Source organism: Rhincodon typus, chromosome 33 (genome assembly GCF_021869965.1).
Source record: "Rhincodon typus isolate 14 chromosome 33, sRhiTyp1.1, whole genome shotgun sequence".
In the NCBI taxonomy this organism is placed as follows: domain Eukaryota; kingdom Metazoa; phylum Chordata; class Chondrichthyes; order Orectolobiformes; family Rhincodontidae; genus Rhincodon; species Rhincodon typus.
Genome location: NC_063364.1, coordinates 27,300,164 through 27,321,795, shown reverse-complemented (window position 1 = coordinate 27,321,795; position 21,632 = coordinate 27,300,164). Strand labels below are relative to the sequence as shown.

The 21,632-nt window shown below is 41.9% G+C and overlaps 1 protein-coding gene across 1 annotated transcript in view; it reads left to right on the top strand.

The window, feature by feature from the left end:
* LOC125486777 (A-kinase anchor protein 13-like) overlaps positions 1–21,632 on the top strand; it is a 121,206-nt gene that overhangs the window by 72,441 nt on the left and 27,133 nt on the right. The window contains exon 2 of the mRNA XM_048615750.1: positions 21,135–21,268. Coding sequence (XP_048471707.1) covers positions 21,185–21,268 — 84 coding nt within the window. The 5' untranslated portion in view covers positions 21,135–21,184. The remainder of the gene's footprint in view (positions 1–21,134; positions 21,269–21,632) is intronic.

Below are 21,632 nucleotides of genomic sequence, written 5' to 3'. Positions count from 1 at the left end.
GGCCTGTCTACAACAGTGAGATGCTATCACAGATTCACAAGTGCAGCTGATCAGATAACTCTGTCATGGATGCAATGTGGCCAGATTTATGAGTTGAATATTTATTGTACGTGACATGCAGGCCTCATAATCCTTTTGCAGTTTTGTTTCCTGTACCCTCAAGTGACTGCAATTCTGGAATGATGATGAGCTATTTTTAGAGATTGGAATTGTTTCAAAGTGAGCTCCAAATGTACGTTATTAGAATAATGTAGATGCAAATATAGAATGGAGGTGGGGCAGTGAAGTAATGGGTCGATCATCTGCAATTGCACCCATCAGTAACACACGTTATAGCCAGTTTTCAGTTTAATCTCATAAAGCATGAAACACCCTCTCCAGCTTTGGCAAATGGCTGATACTTCGTAATTGTATGGCTTTGTTTTTCTATAAGTTGAAAGAATGTGTGGAAAAGATTCAATCAATCATCTATTAATATACTTCCCAGCTCCCCTCAGCTCTGACAGTTTGTGGTCTATGTTAAATAATCCTGCCCCTGAATTGAAATACAATCCTATTTACACCCAGCCATTCTTAGTTCTACATATCTCCTTTCTGTTTAAAAGTGATTCTGTTTCGTCAGATGAGTTTACCAGGTTCGCAAGTTCATCGATGTGGAACAATATCTCCACGGTTCCCAGACAACAAATACTATATAAATAAATAATCTCATTCTATCTATATAAAATCGCACTGACTGTCATAGATTTATTTTCCTGAGGTTATTCCAAGGTTTGTGTGGTCCAAACTGTATAAAGAAATTCCAGTCTCAAAGGATTAGAACCTCTCTGCTTGGACTGGATTAGTGCCAATATTTACACATCAGTTAAAGAAAAACTACATGCAAAGCCAGATTTACTTTTAGGACAGGGGTGCCATTCAACTCCTCTAATTGGTGGCACGGTTTCTAACGCCTTTAGCTGTGGTTGAAACCAGGAAGAGAAGATGTTTTTCTGGGATTTCCTGTTCACTTGTGGTATCCCCTTGTCCCATCTTCAGTCTTCAAGGGTCTGACCTGTGCTGATCTGTAGTCTTGTAGAAACCAATATTGTTCCTGTAACCTACGTTACAAGACTGTGTACATTTCAAAAGGAACTCAGTAGCATGATAGCATTTGGGGTTGTCTTGAGTTTGAGAAACCTGCTACAAGAGACAAATCAGGAGAGTGATGGAATACTCCCCACTTGCCTGGATGATTGCAGCTCCAACAGCACTCAATTGGGCTTGATACCGTTCAGAACAAAGCTGCCTGCCTGATCAGCACCTAAAAATGTTACACTTTCCAGCACAAAGACAACGCACCATTGGTGAATACCATTTACAAGATCTATAACCTCAAGCAGTTCCTTTGCCATCTTCCACAGCATCTTCCAGTCTCTATCACCTAGAATGACAAGGGCAGCAGATCCATGGTAGCAACATCACCTGCAAGGTCCCCTCCAAATTTCTCACCGTCCTGATTTGGAAGTGTTCCTTCACTGTTACTGGCTTAAATCTTGGAACTCCCTCCCTGATGGCAGTCTGGGTGTACCTACAGTACATGGACTGCAACAAATCAAGAAGTCAACTCAACTTCTCGAGGGCAATCCAGAATGGATAACACATTCTGTCCTAGCCAGTGATATTTCAATCTCTTGAAGGAATTAGAGTCATATGGCTCAGAAGCAGGCGCTTTGGCCCGACTCATTCATGCTGACCAGGTTTCTTAAAGTGAACTAGTCCCATTTGCCTACATTTATTCCATTACCCACTAGACCTTTCCTTTTCATGTACTTGTCCAAATGTCTTTTAAATGTTGTAATAGTACCCGCTTCTGCCACTTTTGCTGACACTTGGCCTATGTACGCACCACCCTCAGGGCCCTCTTAAATCTTTTCCCTCATACATTACACATATGCCCTCTAATTTTGGACTTCTCTATCCTGGGGAAAAGACCTTGGCTATTCATCTTGTCTATGCCCTTCATGATTTTATAATTCTCTATAAGATCACCCCATTTGAAAATATAAAGTCTGAAAATATTAATATATGCAATATATAGGCTGTTCTAAGTGTGTGAACACAGGCAGTATCAAGATGCTAGTCGATCATGGAGAAGGCTTGATCTCGCCTTTACTTTGTACCCAAACTGTCACCCTTTCCAATAGGATATTGATCAAGAGCAGAAAGCCATGCTTATTCTCCCTCTCCATCAGCAACTGGTTATGTGGCTAGTTGAAACAATCCTACTCTGGCCGAGAACAGAACCCAGTGTTTGAACCCAAGATCTTTCTGTCTGTTTGTGTCTAAGTGTCAAGGTGCAGACATATTAAACATTTATTATCTTGAAATACTTTCCCTATTCCACGAAATATGCAGCAAAAGTTCAGCCCAATTGGTCTTACTTCATTTAACCCCAATGAGTATCTACTTCTGTTCCTTTCTCCACTTCCTCCCCGGTTTCTTCTTAAATACATTTGTGCTGTTCACTTCAACTATTTTGAGTGATCTTGCTTTAAAAATGCTACATGCAGATAGAAGTTGTCTATTGGGCTCTTCAAGCCCTCTCCTCCATTTGATGGCTGACCTGACTTGTCTTAACTCTATTTCCCAACCTATCCCCGATAACCATTGACTCCTTTGCTGATGGCATTGCTGTCAGCATGAGGGCTGAAGAAACCAGGACAGGAGTAGGCCTTATGGCTCCTCGAGCCTGGTTTACCATTTAATCAGGTTGTGTGCAAGGATATTTGGTCCCTGAGTAACCTTGCTGTGATATCACGAGCTGTACGTAACTGGGTATAGATACCACCGTGTGAGCAGAGTTGGAGCAAAGTGGGAGCAAAAGTACTGAAAGAAGCCCATGAGAAAGTCATTTTCAGAGCACGTAGACATGAGCATTCACAGACGGTAGATTAGTCATTGCTAAATGTAACTATAAGTCAGAGTATGGTACAAGATGACCATATATCATAGCATTTAGTATAAAGTTCAATGAATAGCGTTACTTTGAAAATAAGCCTGAACAAAGTCCTTGATTTTTCTTTCTCTTCGACCAGTCTACCTCAAATGCAAAAGCCATCATGAATCATAAAAGTATACAACAAGAGTCATGGCTGATCTGATCTTGGCCTCAACTCCACTTTACTGCCTATTCTGCACAAGCCCTCACTTTGTAATAATTCAAAAATCTGTCTAAATTGGCCTTGAATATGTTCAGCGACTCAATGTCCTTGCTCTGTGGGATGGAGAATGCCAAAGATCCATGACACCCCCACCCCCATCTCTATCTAAAATGGCTGCCCCTTATTCTGGATCCATGCCCCCTTGTGCTAGACTCCACTGATGGTGGAGGGGCGGTGGGGGGCCCTTTCTCTCCGCATCTACTCTCATACCTCCTCAGAATCTTGTGTTTTTGCAAAAGATTACATCTCATTCTTCTAAACTCCAGTGAGCATAGACCTAATCAGTTCAACTCCTTCATGTAAGGCAGCCCCTTCATCACAAGTATCAAATGAGTAAGGCCCCTCTGCACTGCCTTCAAAAGAAGTATATCCTTATTTGCAGGAAGGCACTATTATTGTACACAGTCTCACCAATGTTCTGTAGATTTGTAATGCAGTGGCCCTATTTTTATACTCCATCCCTTTTGCATTAAAGGCCAACACTCCATTCCTTATTTCTTGCTGCACCTGCGTGCTATTGATTGCACTAACTGAGGTTTGTTTAACTACATCGCCTAACATAATAGGCAACTCCAGAAGTTAAATGTCTGTGGAGAAGGATGTTGAAGCATGGAGGAGTCAGATGATCTTGAGAGTGACAGCATGGCTAAGTTACTCACTGTGACCTGTGGGTAATAAAATTATATGATCGAGTCTAACACAATGCCTTCTGCACGTAATGGGTGGAATTTAATGCAATTCCCCTGATGTACTTGGAGGTGCACGTGGAGTGTTTAATTGTGTGGGAGGGTGCTGTGTGGAGACCCTGACTAAAAGCAGGTTGTGTAGGCTGAATGACAACCTTCCCACCATGCTGCCAATTTCGCCAGTGGGCAATTACTCCCTAATCAGCTCCCAAAAGCTGATGACAAAAAAAAACCCGATCCTGATTATATTCTGTGAGATGTACCACAATTGAAGTACTGGACAGTTTTCGTCCCCTTATTGAAGTAAAGATGTATTGGCATTGGAGGCCAAACTGAAGAGGCTCACTCTGTTGATCCTGGGTACAGAGGGATTGTCTTATGAGAAGCAGTTGAATAGGTTGGGCCTGTACTTGTTGGAATACAGAAGAATAAGAATTGACCAAATTGAAAAATACAAGATTCTTAGGGGCCTTGGCAGGGTAGATGTGGAAAGATTGTTTCTCGTTGTGGGAGACTCTGAAACCAGAGAGCGTAATCTCAGAATAAGGGATTGCCCTTTTAAGACAGTTGAGGAAGAACCTCTTCTCGGGCCAGTGAATCTGTGGAGTTCTTTACCACAAAGGGCTTGGAGGGGCAGGGACTTTAAGTACGTGCAATGCTGGGATAGAAATCCTTAATCAGGAAGGGAATCAAGGGTTATGGGGAACAGGCAGGAAAGTTGAGTTGAGGATTATCAGATCAGCAATGATCTCAGTGAATGGTGGATCAGAATTGATGGGCTGAGTGGCCTGCTTCTGCTCCTATGTTTTATGAAAGCTAATCAATTAAGATTCAAGTATGTCCAACATTTTTGACTTCCAATGCAGAGAAAGATGGAAATACAGAAAAGCACTAAGAAGTAATACTAATGTTGAACTTACAAAATTCATTTTCTAGGAAAATTCTGGTTGTGCATTCCATGGAAAATGTATTTTCACTAGATTTGGCACATCTGTCAGTTGTGGCAATGACGTATAATGGACATGTCCCGTTGCATTTATTTTTCCAAGTATTTGATTATATTCCCAAGCATTTGATGAGGTTTATCAAAAATGTCAGTCAAGTTGCCATTTGGGGGTGAATTGTTTTTCTTTAAGCTCCTTGAGTAATAGGTCATCAATGACTGGGAGATTGAATTTTGTTTCTTGTTTTAAAATAAAAATGTGGTCCAGGAAATGGGGAATTCAAATCCTGTCTAACTGGCAGTGACATCATTCCAATCAAGCGGATGGATAGCAAATTTACAACCACTCACTTCCTTTCGCACTGTCAACTTTTGATACATTTTATTGGAGTTTAATGTAAAAATTTTAATTTTGCATGAAAAGGAGTATTTGAGTTTTCAATATTTTGTAGTTTTGGGGAAAAATAACCGTTAGGGTTTTCAACAGATTGTCTCTTCCTTTCATCCCTTGTACCTTATCCCAACTTATTACTGTACTGAACCCTTCCACATTGAGTTCAGAGAGTATGCTCCCCATCTATTTCCCCGCTTTGTTCCTCAGCAACTCTCTATTCAACCCTCCGAGTACAACTTCAAAGTTTTCTTCCATCCTCTTTTCATGCTTGTGCTCTTCTTTCATCTGCCTCAGTGCTTGCCCCTTGCCAACAGCTAATAGTTGCAATCTTCCTCCTTGCTTTTTCATTCATGGGATGTGGACATGTGGCTAGACCAGCATTTATTGCTGCCCATCCCTGATTGCCCAGAGAGCTGTTGAAATTCAGCTGCATTGCTGTGGGTTTGGGGTCACATCTGGGCCGGGTAGGAATGGCAGATTTCCTTTCCTAAAGGGCATTAGTAAACCAGATGAGTTTTTAACCAACAATTGATAGTGGTTCCATGGTCACCATTTCAGATTTTTTTCCTTCATTGAATTCAAATTACACCAACTCATGATGGAAATCGAACCCACGTCCCCAGAACATTGACCGGGAGTTTGGAATTAATAGTCCAGTGACACTACTGCCTCCCCTCAAGGGGAGGCTTGTTGAGGTCTCCCTAAAGTAAAACAGACCATGATTTTCTGAAGAAGGGTCCTGACCCGAAATGCCAACTTTCCTGCTCCTCTGATGCTCCCTGGCCTGCTGTGTTCCTCCGGCTCCACACTGTGTTATCCATGATTCCCAGCCATGTTTATATCTTCTCACACTATCCACTCCAAGCCGCTCCACCCTTTCTGCCATCTTACTTCTCTTCATCCCTTGTACTTCCCCTCAGTGTCATTCATGTTGGAATTTTGTAATTTAAGCTGGGCTCTGTAAGTGATAATCATCCTTTTCAGTGAGAATTAACTGTTCGCTACTCAGTGGCTTGAATCACATTAGAGGCAGGAAGTGGGTATGTGTAGCAATGATGGAGGAGGGGAAACCAGAAAGGTGTCCATTGACCCATAAGCAACTCTGACCCAAAAGTCCCAGTCACCTTGCAGTTACTTCAGTGCTGTGCAGAACCAAAGATAACTCTCAACTTATTTTTGCAAAGGTATTTCCTCCCTGGCACAGTTTTGCTCTGTCGAATAAAAAGCGCACTGCATGTATATGTAACTTGCATTTGAATGTTTGTTTAGTGGTAAAGCTCTCTGCTTCAAGCCAGGGAATTCTGAGGCAGGTAAGGAATGCCACAGTTCTGAGGCTCTGAGAAGGAATAAGTTCAAATGGGAAACACTGTGTCAAGTCTTGACTTGGACACAGTGAAAATGCGGGTGAGGGAAAGAACTCGAGAATTTTTTATGATGCAGCAAGAGGTTACAATCTGGAATGCGCTGCCTGAAACAGTAGTGGAATGCATTGCCTGAAACGATAGTGGAAGCAGATTCATTGGGAATTTTCAAAAGGGATTGGATAGCTAGTTTTTTCAGCCCAGTGGGAAAGGGCAGGGGAGTAGCACTAATTTGACTTTTGGATGTCTCTTTCAAAGAACTGATGGTGTTAAGATGGGCTGAATGCCATCCTTTTGTGCATTATGTTTTATTCATAACTCGAAAGGATTCTAACAGAGAGGCCAGCAGGAAAATTGGTTTGGAGTGCGGTTGACTGTGGAGTAGAGTTTTACACCATGGCCCGTGGTGTCCATGTTCTAAGGCTGAGTTTATACCTCTTCCCGGTGGTGTTGAACTGGGTAATTGTCATTCTCTAATTTACTGTACCAGTAAGCTGGATGTAGCCACGATAAAATAATTCCAGTTCTTTACTCACACTATGCTTATTACTGTAAGTCAAGTACAGAGTGCTGCTTCTCTCTGTCACCACTGTCAAGACTCTTCTCCCTGAGTGTCTTTCATGATTACACCATCAGCCACATCACTGCCTGATTTACATTCTTCCCTAACTCCACTCTAGTGACTATTTTAGTATCTGACAAAGGAAAAACAAGGCAAGAAAGAACTACCTGTTGTTAAGTGTGCCTTTTCTTGTAAGTTGACTGGGCCGCTGTAGCTTTAACAAAACTGAGTTGAGGCTGAAATTCAGCCATGATTCATGATGCTGAATGTTATATCCTCTGTTATGTCCTTAAGTATTGTACATTAAGTTTTCAGCTGATCATTTTTAAATTGGGATCAGCTTCATAAGGGTCTAACCGAAGTAGGTAGATAGAAAGTAGTTCCCATTGACAGAGAGGCTGAGGGTGCCAATTTAAGGTGATTGGCTAAATAACCAAAAGTGACATGAGTAATGATGTATTTATGCGGTGAGTGGTTAGGATTTGGAATGCACTGCCTGAGAGTGTGGTGGTAGCAGATTCATTTGTGGCTCTCCAAAGGGAAATTGGATACACACTTGAAGAGAGAAAATTGCAGGGTATTCAGTAAAAGAGCAGAGAGTGGGACCAGATGAGTTTCTCTTGGAAAGAGCTGGCATGGAAACAATGGGCTGAATGGCCTCTTTTTCTGCACTGTGACCAATGAATGGTTATATAGGGGAAAAAATTGGCAGTTAAAAGCTATAAAGATATGGAATGGACAAACTTTACTTTGTGTATTGAGTAATTCAAACAGCCCAGAAATTTGAATTTACCATGAGAAAGAAGAAATGAAAAAGATTTGCATTTATATGACACCTTTCACAATGGAATGATGCCCCAAAAAAGCTTCCTGGCCAATGGCATATTATTGGAATATAGTCATTGTTTTAATGTAGGGAAGGTAATTACCAAATGTAATGCTTTGTAAGTGGCTCCCACAAATAGCAGTGAGTTGATGACCAGGTATCATTTTTGTGGTGCTGGTTGTTAGCTACATTATTGACCCAGAAAGCAGGGAGAATGCTCTTGTTATGCTTTGGAATAGTGCTATGAGTTCTTTTATGACTGTCTGAGAGAGCAGCCGGGTCTTGTTTTAATGTGTCATCTGAAGGCAGCACCTCTGACAGTGCAGCACTCCCTCAACACTGCACTTGAACGTCAGGATTAAGCTTTTTGTGTCATCAACCTGACTGGGAAACGTGCTTCCAGTGAGCCTTGACTGACAATACCCTTTGGCTGTCAAGATGCAGAACACAATCCTGCACACTTCAGCTCCTCCCGTCATTGTGGCTGTGTTCAAATCAAGATTCATTGCAGTATTTGGGATCAGAATTGATTATTTCCCTGAGCATTAAACTGTGAATCTCTTTACCTCTATCTCAAAACATACAAAGTGTTGAGTTTGGGGTTGCCTAATCACCATCTCTTAATTCTCCTCATCTCTCTTGCTTCATTTCAACTTTAGTCTTATGCAACGGACCTTGCCTTTTAATCCAATCCATTCAGTTACAAAACTAAAGAAAAGGGCCCCAACAAAACTATTAGGAATAAAGACATGGCGACAGAAACATTGTTCTGTCCTCCTGATGAAGCCCAGTTTTATATTTTTACAGCTTTGGCAATGTTAGCAGCAAAGATCTGGCTTGAGTCCCGGACCTCCAGTCATTGCATGCTCCTCTCCATCCCCACCCCACCCCACCCTGCAGAGGAGCCAGGTTTGCCTCACCTCAGGCAGTCAGCCAATTACACATTCCCACAGCACCCAGCTCACTAGATCCTGACTCACGTGACCAGCTTTCAAGGCTTTGTGAACGTTAATATTGGGCCATACCTGCTTAATCAAAACAGTGGTGTTCCCAGCGACTAGAAATTTCATAGATGCCATAACAGCCAATGTGAGACAGAAAAGCAGCAAGGAGTACGGTTGTTTTATTGCAATCGGGAAGCACTGCGATCCGGTGTTCCAAAATGTATGTTGCATTCTCCCTGTCGTTTCTTCCTAAATTCTGTTCCCCCCTTTACTTTGAAGGTGGCCACACATATTGGTGTATTTTTCCATGGTTGGTAATAATCCTCTTGAACTTTTTTCAAGTATCCACCTTAATGTAATAGTCTAGGCAGCTTGTTGTTAGCACATTGTTCAACTGTATTGAGGGGGTGAGTCAGTCTCTTAGAACAGATTCTGACATGAGAGTTAATGATATGATGTACACGTGCTTTTCAAATGGGGGTCATTTGAACGTGATCATGAGTAGGAACCCTAAAGGATTACCCTTTGCCTAAAACCATTGAGACTAGGAAGCTAATTATCATCTTACTACCATTATACCTTCCACTGTGATAAGAGAACTGATCAGGGACTCTGAATCTTACTGGACATTGTGGCTATACTGTATCACAAGGTCCAATTATGCATGAAATCAGAATGATTGTGCTTTGGTGGTTGAAAAACATGGCCTTGAAGTCTTTGGGATTCAATTCTGCATTGCTCCTCTTGCTATATCTGTCCCTTTGCAGTTCATGGCTCTTATAAAGGGAAGGTTTGTTGAGAAGTAAGAAATATGTCACAGCTTCAGCAGTTAACAGGTTGAAGTGAATATGAACCAAAAGAACTGCGGATGCTGTAAATCAGGAAGAAAAAACAGGTGTTCTGAGGAAGGGCCACCGGACCCGAAACGTTAACTCTGATTTTTTCTTCACAGATGCTGCCAGACCTGCTGAGCTTTTCCAGCAGCTTCTGTTTTTGTTGTTGAAGTGTAATATGACCTTATTTATCAAATGAGTCACCCTTGTGTTGCACTCACAAATTGTCAGGAAGATTAAGTTTGCATTGTACTGCTCAAGGGTAGATGAAAGGCCTTAGGTATGATATCCCACCCAAACATGCTGTCAACCGAAACAGTTCTATTTCTTGTGTGGCTCACTAGATCAAGCAGCTCAAACAATGAGATTTTGTTGGAATTCAGTATTTTTTAAATGAGACAAAGTCTCCCGTTGCATATTAGGAGGACAATGTTGGTCTGCCAACGTAAACTCTGCTTTTCTGTTTGCGGCAATCAAAATTTCTTCCCATTTGATGCAATGGCTCCACCCTATGTACTGAGACCTGTGACCTTTTGACCCTACCTCTCCCTTCATCTATGAAGGAACTCCTTTGGGTGGAGTATTTTTTTTGCAAGCGACAGTCGATGAGTAAGCATGAAGTAAATATTCAAAAAGCAGATCTGTATGATCAAAACAAAGTTTTTTTTTTAAACGCTTTTTAAAGGGATTAGAATTCTTAAGTGTAAAAATTGACGTTAGGAACACATTTATCTTTCAATGTAAGACCATAAAGTATTAAAGCAGATATAAGCCATTGGGCCCATCTAGTTTGCTCCACCATTAGATCATGCTTGATATGTTTCTCAACTCCATTTTCTCCCTTCTCCCCATAACCCGTGATCCCCTCACTAATCAAGAACCCAATCTATCTCTGTCTTAAATACACTCAATGACTTGGCCTCCAGGGCCTTCTGCAGCAATCCGTTCCACAGACGAACCATCCTCTGGCAGAAGAAATTCTTTCTTATCTCAATAAATTGCCCCCTCTCCACGTTTTACTGTTGATTAAGGGATGGGAAATTTTTTTTGTTCTGATTGGGATAAGGAACATATGTGGTTAAAGAGTTCATCAATACTAATCAATCGTAAAATCAAAGATTGGCGGAAAAATGGTCTAGTTGCTAATAACCTGTCATGCATATCCACAGTTTGAGAGTTTAAATCCCACACCAGGAATTAAATGCACAATTGAAGATGCAATGTAACATGAAATCAAAGTACTGTGCAGCTGAATGCTAACATGGTGCAGTACCTTGTTGAGGTGCTGTAGATTATTTTTATTGTTCATATATAGGATGTGAGCACACTGGCTGGTCAGTATTTATAGCCCATCCTTTACTACCTTTGAAATGAGTGGCTTGCTATGGGGCCTGGAGTCACATGTAGGCGACACGGGACAAAGCTGGCAGATCTCCTTCCCCAAAGAACGTTTGTGAACCAGATGGGTTTTTACGACTATTGACAGCGGTTATTTTGTTGTCATTAATCTATTTCTAAATTCTAGATTTTTAAAAATTTGATTCCAATTTCAACATCTGCCCTGTTGGGATTTGAAACCATTTCTCCAAAACATTAGGGATTCGGGAATACTAGTCCAGATTACCACTACCATGAAGCAGTGCCTCCCCTAATGAATCTGGGAGTCGTTTCAGATGGTTGGAGAGCCAATGAGGGGGATGAGCTGTCTGCTTCTAGGAAAGAATCACAGAATCGTTAGCCCTCTGAACCAGATCCAATCAGGCAGCTGGAAGGCCACGCAGTACATCTTCACCGTGAGCTGGGGGTGGGATGCAGAGATCCTGCTTAGCAACAGCGACCAGCCAAACAGAAGCCGACTGCTTTTGTGCTTAGCATCACGTTTCCTCCCAGGATCATGGAGGAGCCAGGAAAGGGAGGGCAAGTGATGGAAGGTAGGAGTACACAGGATGGCAGCAGAGATCCGTTCGGGCTTTTGAGGTCTTGATAGTGAGATGGTATTTGTCCTGAATGTTGCAAAACCTCCATTGTCACTTAATATCAGAAGGTAGCAGATTCAAGTCCCTTTCCAGAAACGTGAGCACACGAATCTAGTTTGACGTTCTGGTGTTGTTGGTGGGGGGTGGGGGGTGGTTGTGTGTGTATGTGGGGTGGGGTGGGTTGGGGTGTATGTGTGGGGGGGTGTCAGTTAGCTCAGTTGGTTGGACAGCAGGTTTTTGATGCAAAGTGACAGCTTGGGTTTGATTTCACACTTGCTGAGGTTACCATGGAGGTCTGGCCTTCCCAACATTGCCCCTCACCTGAGGTGAGGTGACCCTGTGGTTAAATTTACCTCCAGTCATCTCTCTATAATGAGAGAGCAGCCCTTTGGTCCACTGGGACAATGATGACTTTACCTTTACCTAGTACTGAGGAAGTGCGAGATGACACATCAAACCAAAGATCCTTCAGCTCTCTCCTAATCTGAAAAAGAGCAGGTGAGTTCTCTGTAGTTCCAATCCCAATATTCATACTTCAACGTAACCTGCACCCTTTATAATTATCTTACTATAATCACCTTGCTGTTTGTGGAAGTTTTGTGTTGTGCTGTCACATTTTGTGCATTGCAGCAGAGACCAATGTTCCCTCTAATTTTACCCCTCCCTTATGAGGAATGAACTTCATAGTGTGCACCACTGACAAGGTAACATTCAAATATGCATTAGCAGAAGAAACAAAACTTATATTTTTAAGAGGGTATTGTAGGTATGGATGATGAAGAAATAATCCCACTGTAACTCATTGACGTGGCAACATGCCAATCATATTTACTGAAATAAAACAGTGAGTGGGAGGGTTGGGAGCTAGGGGTGGTAAATGGGAATGTCAGAACGAGGGGGAGGTTTGGGCGATGGAAGTAACAAGCGAGGGAATTCAGGGAGGAGGCAGTGAGCTTGGATGTTGGGGGGGGTTTGGGGCGAGCATAAGTGTTAGGAGATCGAGCAGGATGCTAGAAAGGCAACTGCTGACTTAGTTTCGGTCTCCAGGAAACGGCATAAGTGAATTTTAGCTGTTAATTCCACCTGATTATTCACATCAAGATTTTGGCTCTTGTCAATTAACTCACCGTCCAGAGGGAGTCTGCAGGCTCTTTGTTCATCATCTAGAACAACAATAAACCTTATTTAACCATCACAATGTGTACGGCCATAATAATAAAGTCTGTGGCATTTGATGGACTGTTGTGCAGACCATACAACTTAGAGGGAACATTGGTGATCACATTTTAGGATAATACATAAGCTACAGTGTGTTTTAGGATACCCAGAGATCAAGTGCCAAATAAATGCATCTCCTTTCTGCCTTTTTCTTTCCAGACAGTATTCAAGCCTTAGTGTTGCAGTGTTTTGCAGTGACAGTGTTCCTTTAACAAGGCTAACAAGTTTAAAGAGACTGTGTATACATAGAAATTAATCTTGATGGGATTCAGCGTTTAACTGTTGTTATGTCAACTGCAGTTAGAGCTCTTAGTAGGGCTGCACCTGGTGATTTAATTCCTGTTTATTGCAAATTATACACCCCTTCCTGGTGTACACAAACACATGGGATAGGAGGACTTTCAATTTAAGCCTGACTAAACATTTTCTGTTTTGACAAGTTTGTAGCTCGAGCTGCCTGATTCATAATTACCACCACAAAAAGCCTAGAACATTAAGCAAGCCATTACTGAGTGATGAACATATTTGTGCCTCAATGGCTAGACCCAAGCTGGGTGGAGATCAAAATGACAAAACGAATGACCAGTCATCCATCCCAGAAAAACCTCCACTTCTCCATCACCACATCGATATGTTTCTTTTTCGTTTCAAAAGTACAAGTCCAATAGTTTTGCCTCCATTAGTTTAAACAGGATTCCATTCACACGCTGAACACTACGTGACAAAGTATTTCCTGTTCATGTGTTTAAATTCAAATCTCTCCTCTCTTGTGCTTCTCATTTGAAATTGTACAGACAAACTAAATCTGGAATGGGATGTGCGTGATTAAAAATTCTGTCTCCTGTGGCACTACTTGGTGAGTGAGTGGATATGCTGATATAGTAGCAAAGATCACAAAAATTAAGTTCAATGTTTATGACTTTACCATACCACTTTACAATCAGTGATCTACTTTTAGAAGATGGTTTCTGTTGTAACATGGGGAGCACTGGAGCCAATTTACACGCAGAAAGCAACTATAAGTTGTAACGTGACAAGAGCTATAGATTTGCTCTAAATGACGCTGGGAGATAAATATTAGCCAGGTCACTGGATGTACTCTCCTGCAAATAGTGGTATTGGTCTGAGAGGCAGACAGGGCCTTGTTTCAGTGTCTCGTATGCACAATTGTAGCCACGCCAGTGCAGCATTGCTGCAGGTCCTACATTTGTGCATCATCCAAGACTTTTGTACTGCAGTGTTTGGCATAGACTTGAAACTATAATCTTCTGACTCAGAGACTAGATTGGCAATCTATTGAGTCTTGGTCAACTTTGTGTGAAGTTATCTCTTAGTCTGTTTGAACCTGAAATGAGTGACTTTGATTCTAGGAATCTGTCCTGTGGCTGTTTTTCTCACATCATGTCCAGGACTTGCATATCTCCCTTCTGAAACAATTTTCTATAATTTCAAGTGGAGCGTGTACTTCTGTGATCATTCAAGTGGAATTTATTTTTTAAATTCCTGTCGCTTTGTGCATGCCCACTACAGAATGGAAACAGAGAATATTGGAAACAACAAGTCACACAGCATCTGCGAAGAGAGGAAAAACTGGATCAATGTTGCAGATCAAGTGCCCTGAAGCGATATTACCTGGCCTGTTGCGCGTCTCCAGCATTTTCTGTTTCAGTCCCAATTTCCATCATTGGGAGTAATTTGCTGCTGTTTCTATTCTTTGACTCTTCTAAGCTGAAGCCACTTCATGAAAAGCTTCATTGTAGGCTTATTGCATGAATGTACAAAACTATGGCTCCACCCTTTGACAAACAACAGGCCATTCAGTCCCACCAGTATTTATATTGCAGTCTGCACTTACCATGAGATAAGACTATAAGGTGAACTTTATTGTTTTATTTTTCTGGATGTGTACTCTGTGTTTTGGTTTATTTTCTGTGTTTTAAGATGGCGCCGAACACTGGCAACATTAAACAATGCTTTTCATTGTGTTCGTAATAAATGCACATGACTATAAATGAATCTCAAATCTTCTGATATCTAAATTTCTTATCGTCACCCTTAATTTTCTTCTTCATCAGGTACATCTAGTGTTTGCTTCAACCCTTTTGCTGGGCAAATTCCACTCTTTGATTGATCAGTTTATTCTGAATCCTCTGTTGGAATTCTTGGTGACTATTTTAAATTAATAACTTCTTCAGTCCCAAGAAGAAACATTCTGTCTCTATTCACTGCATCGAAAATGTGAAGACTACTGTTTGGTCATTCTTCAGCCCTTTGTTTAAGAGAATAGAAACCCAGCCTAAACAAGAGTGGACATAGACTCACTATGCTGTGGAAGCAGGCCATTCAGCCCATCAAGTCCACACTGATCCTCCAAAGAGCATCCGCCCCCAACCCACCCCTCTACCTTAACCCTGTAACGCTGCATTTGTACATTCCTGGACACATGGGAAATTAAAAACCGAGGACATAGAACAGTACAGCACAGTACCCGCCCTTCGGCCCACGATGTTGTGTCGTCCTATTATCCTACTAAGATCATACTACCCTGCATACCCTACATTATACTAACATCCAAGTGCCTATCCAAGAGTTGCTTAAATGTTTCTAATGTATTTGACTCCACTACCACTGTTGGCAGTGCATTCTACCCGCCTACCACTCTCTGTGCAAAGAATCTACCTCTGGCATCTCCCCTATACCTTCCTCCAATCACCTTAAAATTATGTCCCCTCATAATAGTCATTTCGGCCCTGGGAAAAAGTCCCTGGGTATCCACTCTATCTATGCCTCTCATCATCTTGTACATCTCTATCCAGTCACCCCTCATCCTTCTTCACTCCAATGAAAAAAGCCCTAGCTCCCTTAATCTTTCCTCATAAGACCTGCCCTCCAGTTCAGGCAGCAACTTCCTATGATGAGGTGACCACAACTGAACACAATATTCCAAGTGTGGTCTAACCAGAGTTTTATAGAGCTGCAGCATAACCCCGTGGCTCTTAAACTCAGTACCCCTGCCAATGAAAGCAAACACACCATACGCCTTCTTTACAACCGTATCAACTTGAGTAGCAACTTGGGGATCTATGGACTTGGACCCCAAAATACCTGTCATTAGCCCTGTCTTCTGCATTCAAATTTGACCTTCCATTTTCTGGGTTGAATTCCATCTGCCACTTCTTTGCCCAGCTCTGGATCCTGTCAATGTCCTGTTGCAACCTACAACAGCCCTCCACACTGTCCACAACCTTTGTGTCATCGGCAAACTTACTAGCCCACCTTAAGCATGGCCAATCCACCTAACCAACGCATCTTTGGTCTGCAGAAGGAAACCGGAGCAAACCCGCGCAGACACGGGAAGAATGTGCAAACTCCACACAGACAGTCGCCTAAGGCTGGAATCAAACCCAGGTCCCTAGCACTGTGAGGCAGCAGTGCTAACCACTAAGCCACCATGCCGCCCATTCATTCTTTGCCTATTGGTGCAAACCTGTTGTATAACTGCATGCATAGGACAGGTGGCAGTGTACACAGCAAATGGCAGAAAAAAGGGCAAATAGAGGTGGTAATCCCTATCACCTGCACATAACATCTTCTCTTAAAATGGCAGTGGCGCTCAGAGAATCTTCAGGGGGAATAAAATAACCTGGAAACAATAGGTGGACCTCTCTAGTGAAAGAACTACTACAGGTAGCTTTAAGTTGAAGTATGCTCAGGTAGAGCATCTGAAATAAGCTTTTACTGGTGTCTGTCATGGGCCGACCACCCACCCTCTCTCAGGAAAGTACAGAATGCCTTGGGGAAATGAATACTGCATGAAAGAGTCAGCCTATTTGTGTGTGTCTCTCATCTGTCTGTGTCCTGTGGAAGATTAGTTGTATTGAAAACAATGTTAACTTTACGTACCAGCTTCCAAAGAATTGTGTTTGCCAAAATTTATCGTTTTTGTTTATTGGAGCGTGTAACACAAGTTATGGAAAACAGTTGCTTTTCAGTCAGTACTTAAGTGAATGGTGGCAAATGGAACATCCCGTATTCAGTTTGTGTAAACGTTTGTTCTCTCTTACATTTTTCCACTTTGAACCGTATACTTTAGAGAGAAAAACCTATTATCTGTCTTTCACCACCTCCCACCCACCAACAAAATTAGCTTTGGAACTGACATTAAGTACACAATATGTGTCCTAGGATCTGTTATGCTGTATAACTTTGCTGAATGTTTTTATCTATTTCCAGTTGCCCTTCAGTTATTTTATGTAGCTGCAATCACTATTTCTGAACTCCCTGAAAATGCTGTGCATTCTCATGTATACGGGCTATAATTTTGGACAATACTTATCTGTAGGGGAAAGACATAGTACTGTATTTAATCAGTAAGAAATTAAATACAATTATAGGATTCTTTTAGTGTAATAATTATGCAGTTTTTAAAAAATGTTTTTCGACTGAGCACTAGTTCTAGGTCAAAATTTTGCGCACTCGTACCAATACTTAGTAACGACATTCGGAAGTCAAAATAACCATATGTGGTAGGTTTTTCTGGGTCTAGTCAGCTTTTCTGAAATGCACAGCTCACCATTGGCTAGTTTGGACTGTTCAGTGTTAAGACCTAACACTTTTGAAGTGTGTTTGAGGAGAGAGCTCACTACCAGAGACATATCGCCAGTCCATGATATTAATCGAAGGGTGACACTGGACTCAAAATGTTAACTCTGTTTCCCTCTCTTTACATGTGAGTCAAGGTTTTTATATTAAAAGAAGTCAGATCTCCGGCTTCGGCATTATTGTGCTTTTATTCTCAATAATAAAGCTGTGTGGTTGATTGGACCTCGCTCTTGAGGCTCTCCTGCATTTTCAATGCAACGTGACCCTTACCTTCCTACAGGATATATTATTCCAGAGATAGAGAGTCAGAAGTAATTGGAGTTGGCAATCTGCTAATTAGAGGATGGCTGAGAGTTGTACTCAGTCAAGTTAAAAGCTGTAAATCAGTGTCACGCTTCCTGTAATACACAGCTGGGCTAGTGCTCTTCCTTGAGGCAGTGAGAGTATTATCCAAGCAAATGGAGTTGCTGCCAGACCTTTGTGGCACTTTTTCCGTGCTTATGTCACTCGGGTTTCCGAACCTTCTCTCATAACTATCATAAGTGTACTGTTTCGCTGGAATTTGGCTGCAGATTGTCAGTGAAATAATTAGAGAAAGCTGGCGTGGGAAAGGGCTGGGCAGCAGTTAAGTAGCAGCCTGTTAGGACTCAGTTCTAAAAGTCCCGGATCCTTTGCAGTGCAAAGTGTTTCAGAAAGGTGGCTCACTTGATGTGCTATTACTCTGCTTCCAGATCTAAATTGAAGGGGGACAAAACTTAATAACATATAAAAAGAAAAAAAAACATTTTAAATTACGAAGTAGCCAGCACAACCTTCAGGATGTTCCAGGGTGACTCATGAGTGATCTGTTACTTCATGAAGTGCTTTCATTAAGTATAGTCAATGTTTTGCTTACACTTTGATGCCTGAGACTGTAAAGGAGATTTTAAAAATCATGTTGCAGCTGTACAAAACTCTGGTGCGGCCGCACTTGGAGTATTGCGTACAGTTCTGGTTGCCGCATTATAGGAAGGATGTGGAAGCATTGGAAAGGGTGCAGAGGAGATTTACCAGGATGTTGCCTGGTATGGAGGGAAGGTCTTATGAGGAAAGACTGAGGGACTTGAGGCTGTTTTCGTTAGAGAGAAGAAGGTTAAGAGGTGACTTAATAGAGACATACAAGATGATCCGAGGATTAGATAGGGTGGACAGTGAGAGCCTTTTTCCTCGGATGGTGATGGCTAGCATGAGGGGACATAGCTTTAAATTGAGGGGTGATAGATATAGGACAGATGTCAGAGGTAGGTTCTTTACTCAGAGAGTAGTAAGGGCGTGGAATGCCCTGCCTGCAACAGTAGTAGACTCGCCAATTTTAAGGGCATTTAAATGGTCATTGGATAAACATATGGATGATAATGGAATAGTGTAGGTTAGATGGGCTTCAGATTGGTTTCACAGGTCGGCGCAACATCGAGGGCCGAAGGGCCTGTACTGCGTTGTAATGTTCTACGTTCTATGTTCTATGTTCTATGTTCATCTGTTTTTAATTGGCTGAAGGAGTTCTCGGCCCTGCCACCAGGATACTCTTACCTTTGAATAGTGCTGTGGGTTCTTTAGGACCTAGGACAGACAGACAGACGGACCCTAGGTTTAATATTTGACAATGTGGAACCATCCCAATGTTGCAATGACATTATAGCTGAGAGTGTACGCTGAAGTTCACCAGTGAAGATTAAAGGAACTGACATGGCGAACAAACCAAGTCTATTTCTGGATAGTAGGTGAAGACTTGGACCTAGTCTCTTCTTCAAAGCTGACCTTTTGGGCTCGAGCTGATGTTTCTCTTTGCCTTTGGAAAGTTTTTTTCTTCTTGTAATATGAATTCGTACTGCAGAGATGCAATGGGGAAAGTTCGCTGTCTAATGCCTTTCAGCCATAGAACACCATGGGACTGTTAATCATATCGAACCACTTGGTCTGTATGCCTGACATTGAGTGTACATGATGAACGTCAAGAGTATTTAAATTGTATCGCAGGGCATGCTTTATGGAAACAGGTTGAATTTGATTGCATTGTCTCTTAATTTATTTCCTATATGACATGAAAATTTCCAGAAAATTCTAATCTTTCCTATTCAAAGATAAAAGTAATCCTTGGAACAAAGTTGGTTTGGGGCAGGGTGAAGAATGCTTATGGTGGAGACCTTGCAATGCGACCTTTTTAAGGTGTAAGTTAGTAATTAAGTTCTTGACTATAGGGACTTTTGGAGCAGACATGGCCCTCCAATCTAACCACCGTATCCCTATTGATTACAGATGAGTGATCACGTTATTTTAATGTCTTTCGTATTCAATTCCCCGTCCGTATCATCTCTCCAATAAACCACTGTGGTAGTTGCAAGCAGAGTAAATTATATGAACAGATCAAATGTGTTTTACAAAAAAAAAGTAAGCACGCAAAACATCCACATTAAGATCTCCAAATGAAACTGTGGAACTCATCTTCAGAGGTCTTCCTTTCCCTCCACAGGCAAAGAGTTTTTCAATTGCACAGGAGACATCGCCACTCCACTATTTCTTGACGGAACTAATTTTCTCTATTATTCCTTCCATCTTGGTGCAGTTTTAGTTCTAAGAACCTGGTCTTAGCCTGCTGGACTGATCCATTGATTGTTTGCAGACACCCTTATGTAGGAGACATTGCCTCAATGCCAGTGCTTTTCTCAATGTCTGTCATCCAAATGAGATGCTCAGTCCTGATCGAAAAGGTTCGGTAACACAACTTAGAAGAGAAGACAGCGTTCTCCCACGTGTCAATATTTATCCTTTGATCAATATCATTTAAACAGATTATTTTCCTTTTATCACTTTCCTGTCTGTGGGACTTTGTTGCACATAAAATACATGTCGTTCCTACATTGCAGCGGTGACTACACTGAATCGTTTTGGAATGTCTTGAAGTTGTGAAAGGTGCAATTTAAGACTTGCATTTATATAGCAGGGAAAACCCCATGTGCAGAAATAAGAAAATGGCAGACAATTTTTGTTTTAAATGTTGATTGAAGCATAAATATTGCAAAGCAGATTAGGGTAAACTCCTCCACTCTTGTTCAGAATCGTGCTGTTTTCATCTTTTAAATCTACCTGAGCAGGCTTAGCATCTCATCCACAGACAGTACTGTGACAGTGCAGTGCTCCCTTAGTATTGCATTGGAGCGTCAGCCTTGATTTTTGTGCTCAAACCCTGGTGTAGGACTTGAACCCAGAACCTTGTGGTTCAGAGGTAACAAACAAACCATGGCTGAAACTTGCAAACAAAAAATTAAGTTGCATTTGTCAATATTTTAGTTTAGTTCGTCAGAGTATGTTGCAAAACCATAGATCAAAATGTAGGGACTGTCAATTATTCGCCAATTTCCATTGATCTGCCTGAGGTTTCCCCCTCCACTATGGCAGTCCATGGAGATTTTGCCTTTCCCTTCAACATTGTGACATTGGGGGTTTATAGGTTTTCCTGAAAATGTGAAACCCTGCATGTTTATTTGCTTCTCCATTGAAACAGAGACATGAAGACCAATTGTTAATACTGGCATTTTCTATTCTTCAGAATATGGCCAGTTGTCCAAGCAGCAGTTAGTTGTTGAGTGTACCTCCTCAATGCCTGTGACTGCGGATCCTTTGTGCCATTCAGATGGAGCGGTTAGTGATGAGAGCTCAGAAACTGCTGACCTGATCATGAAGGTAGGCTGAAAGTTCCTTTCTCCTCTTTATCCTTCCTCTGGTTGATGCACTACAGTGCTGTATATTTTAATCATCTCTGATTTCTCAAGGTGCTCTTAAGGATCATTCTTAAGTGGGACAAATAAAAATGCTTTTCGGTACTTACGGATATCTGTTTTCTGGCATCTTGAACATCCTTTATTTTCATCAACCACCTGCCTGGCCCAAAGCTCTGAAATTCTCTCCCTAAAGCTCTGAATCCCTCTCTTACATATATTAAAAAAAAAATCTCTCTTCCCACGCGCCCCCCCGCCCCCTCCACCCCCCCCCTCCCTCCCCCCTCCCCCCCACCCCCCCCCCTCCCCCCTCCCTACCTCCCTGCCCC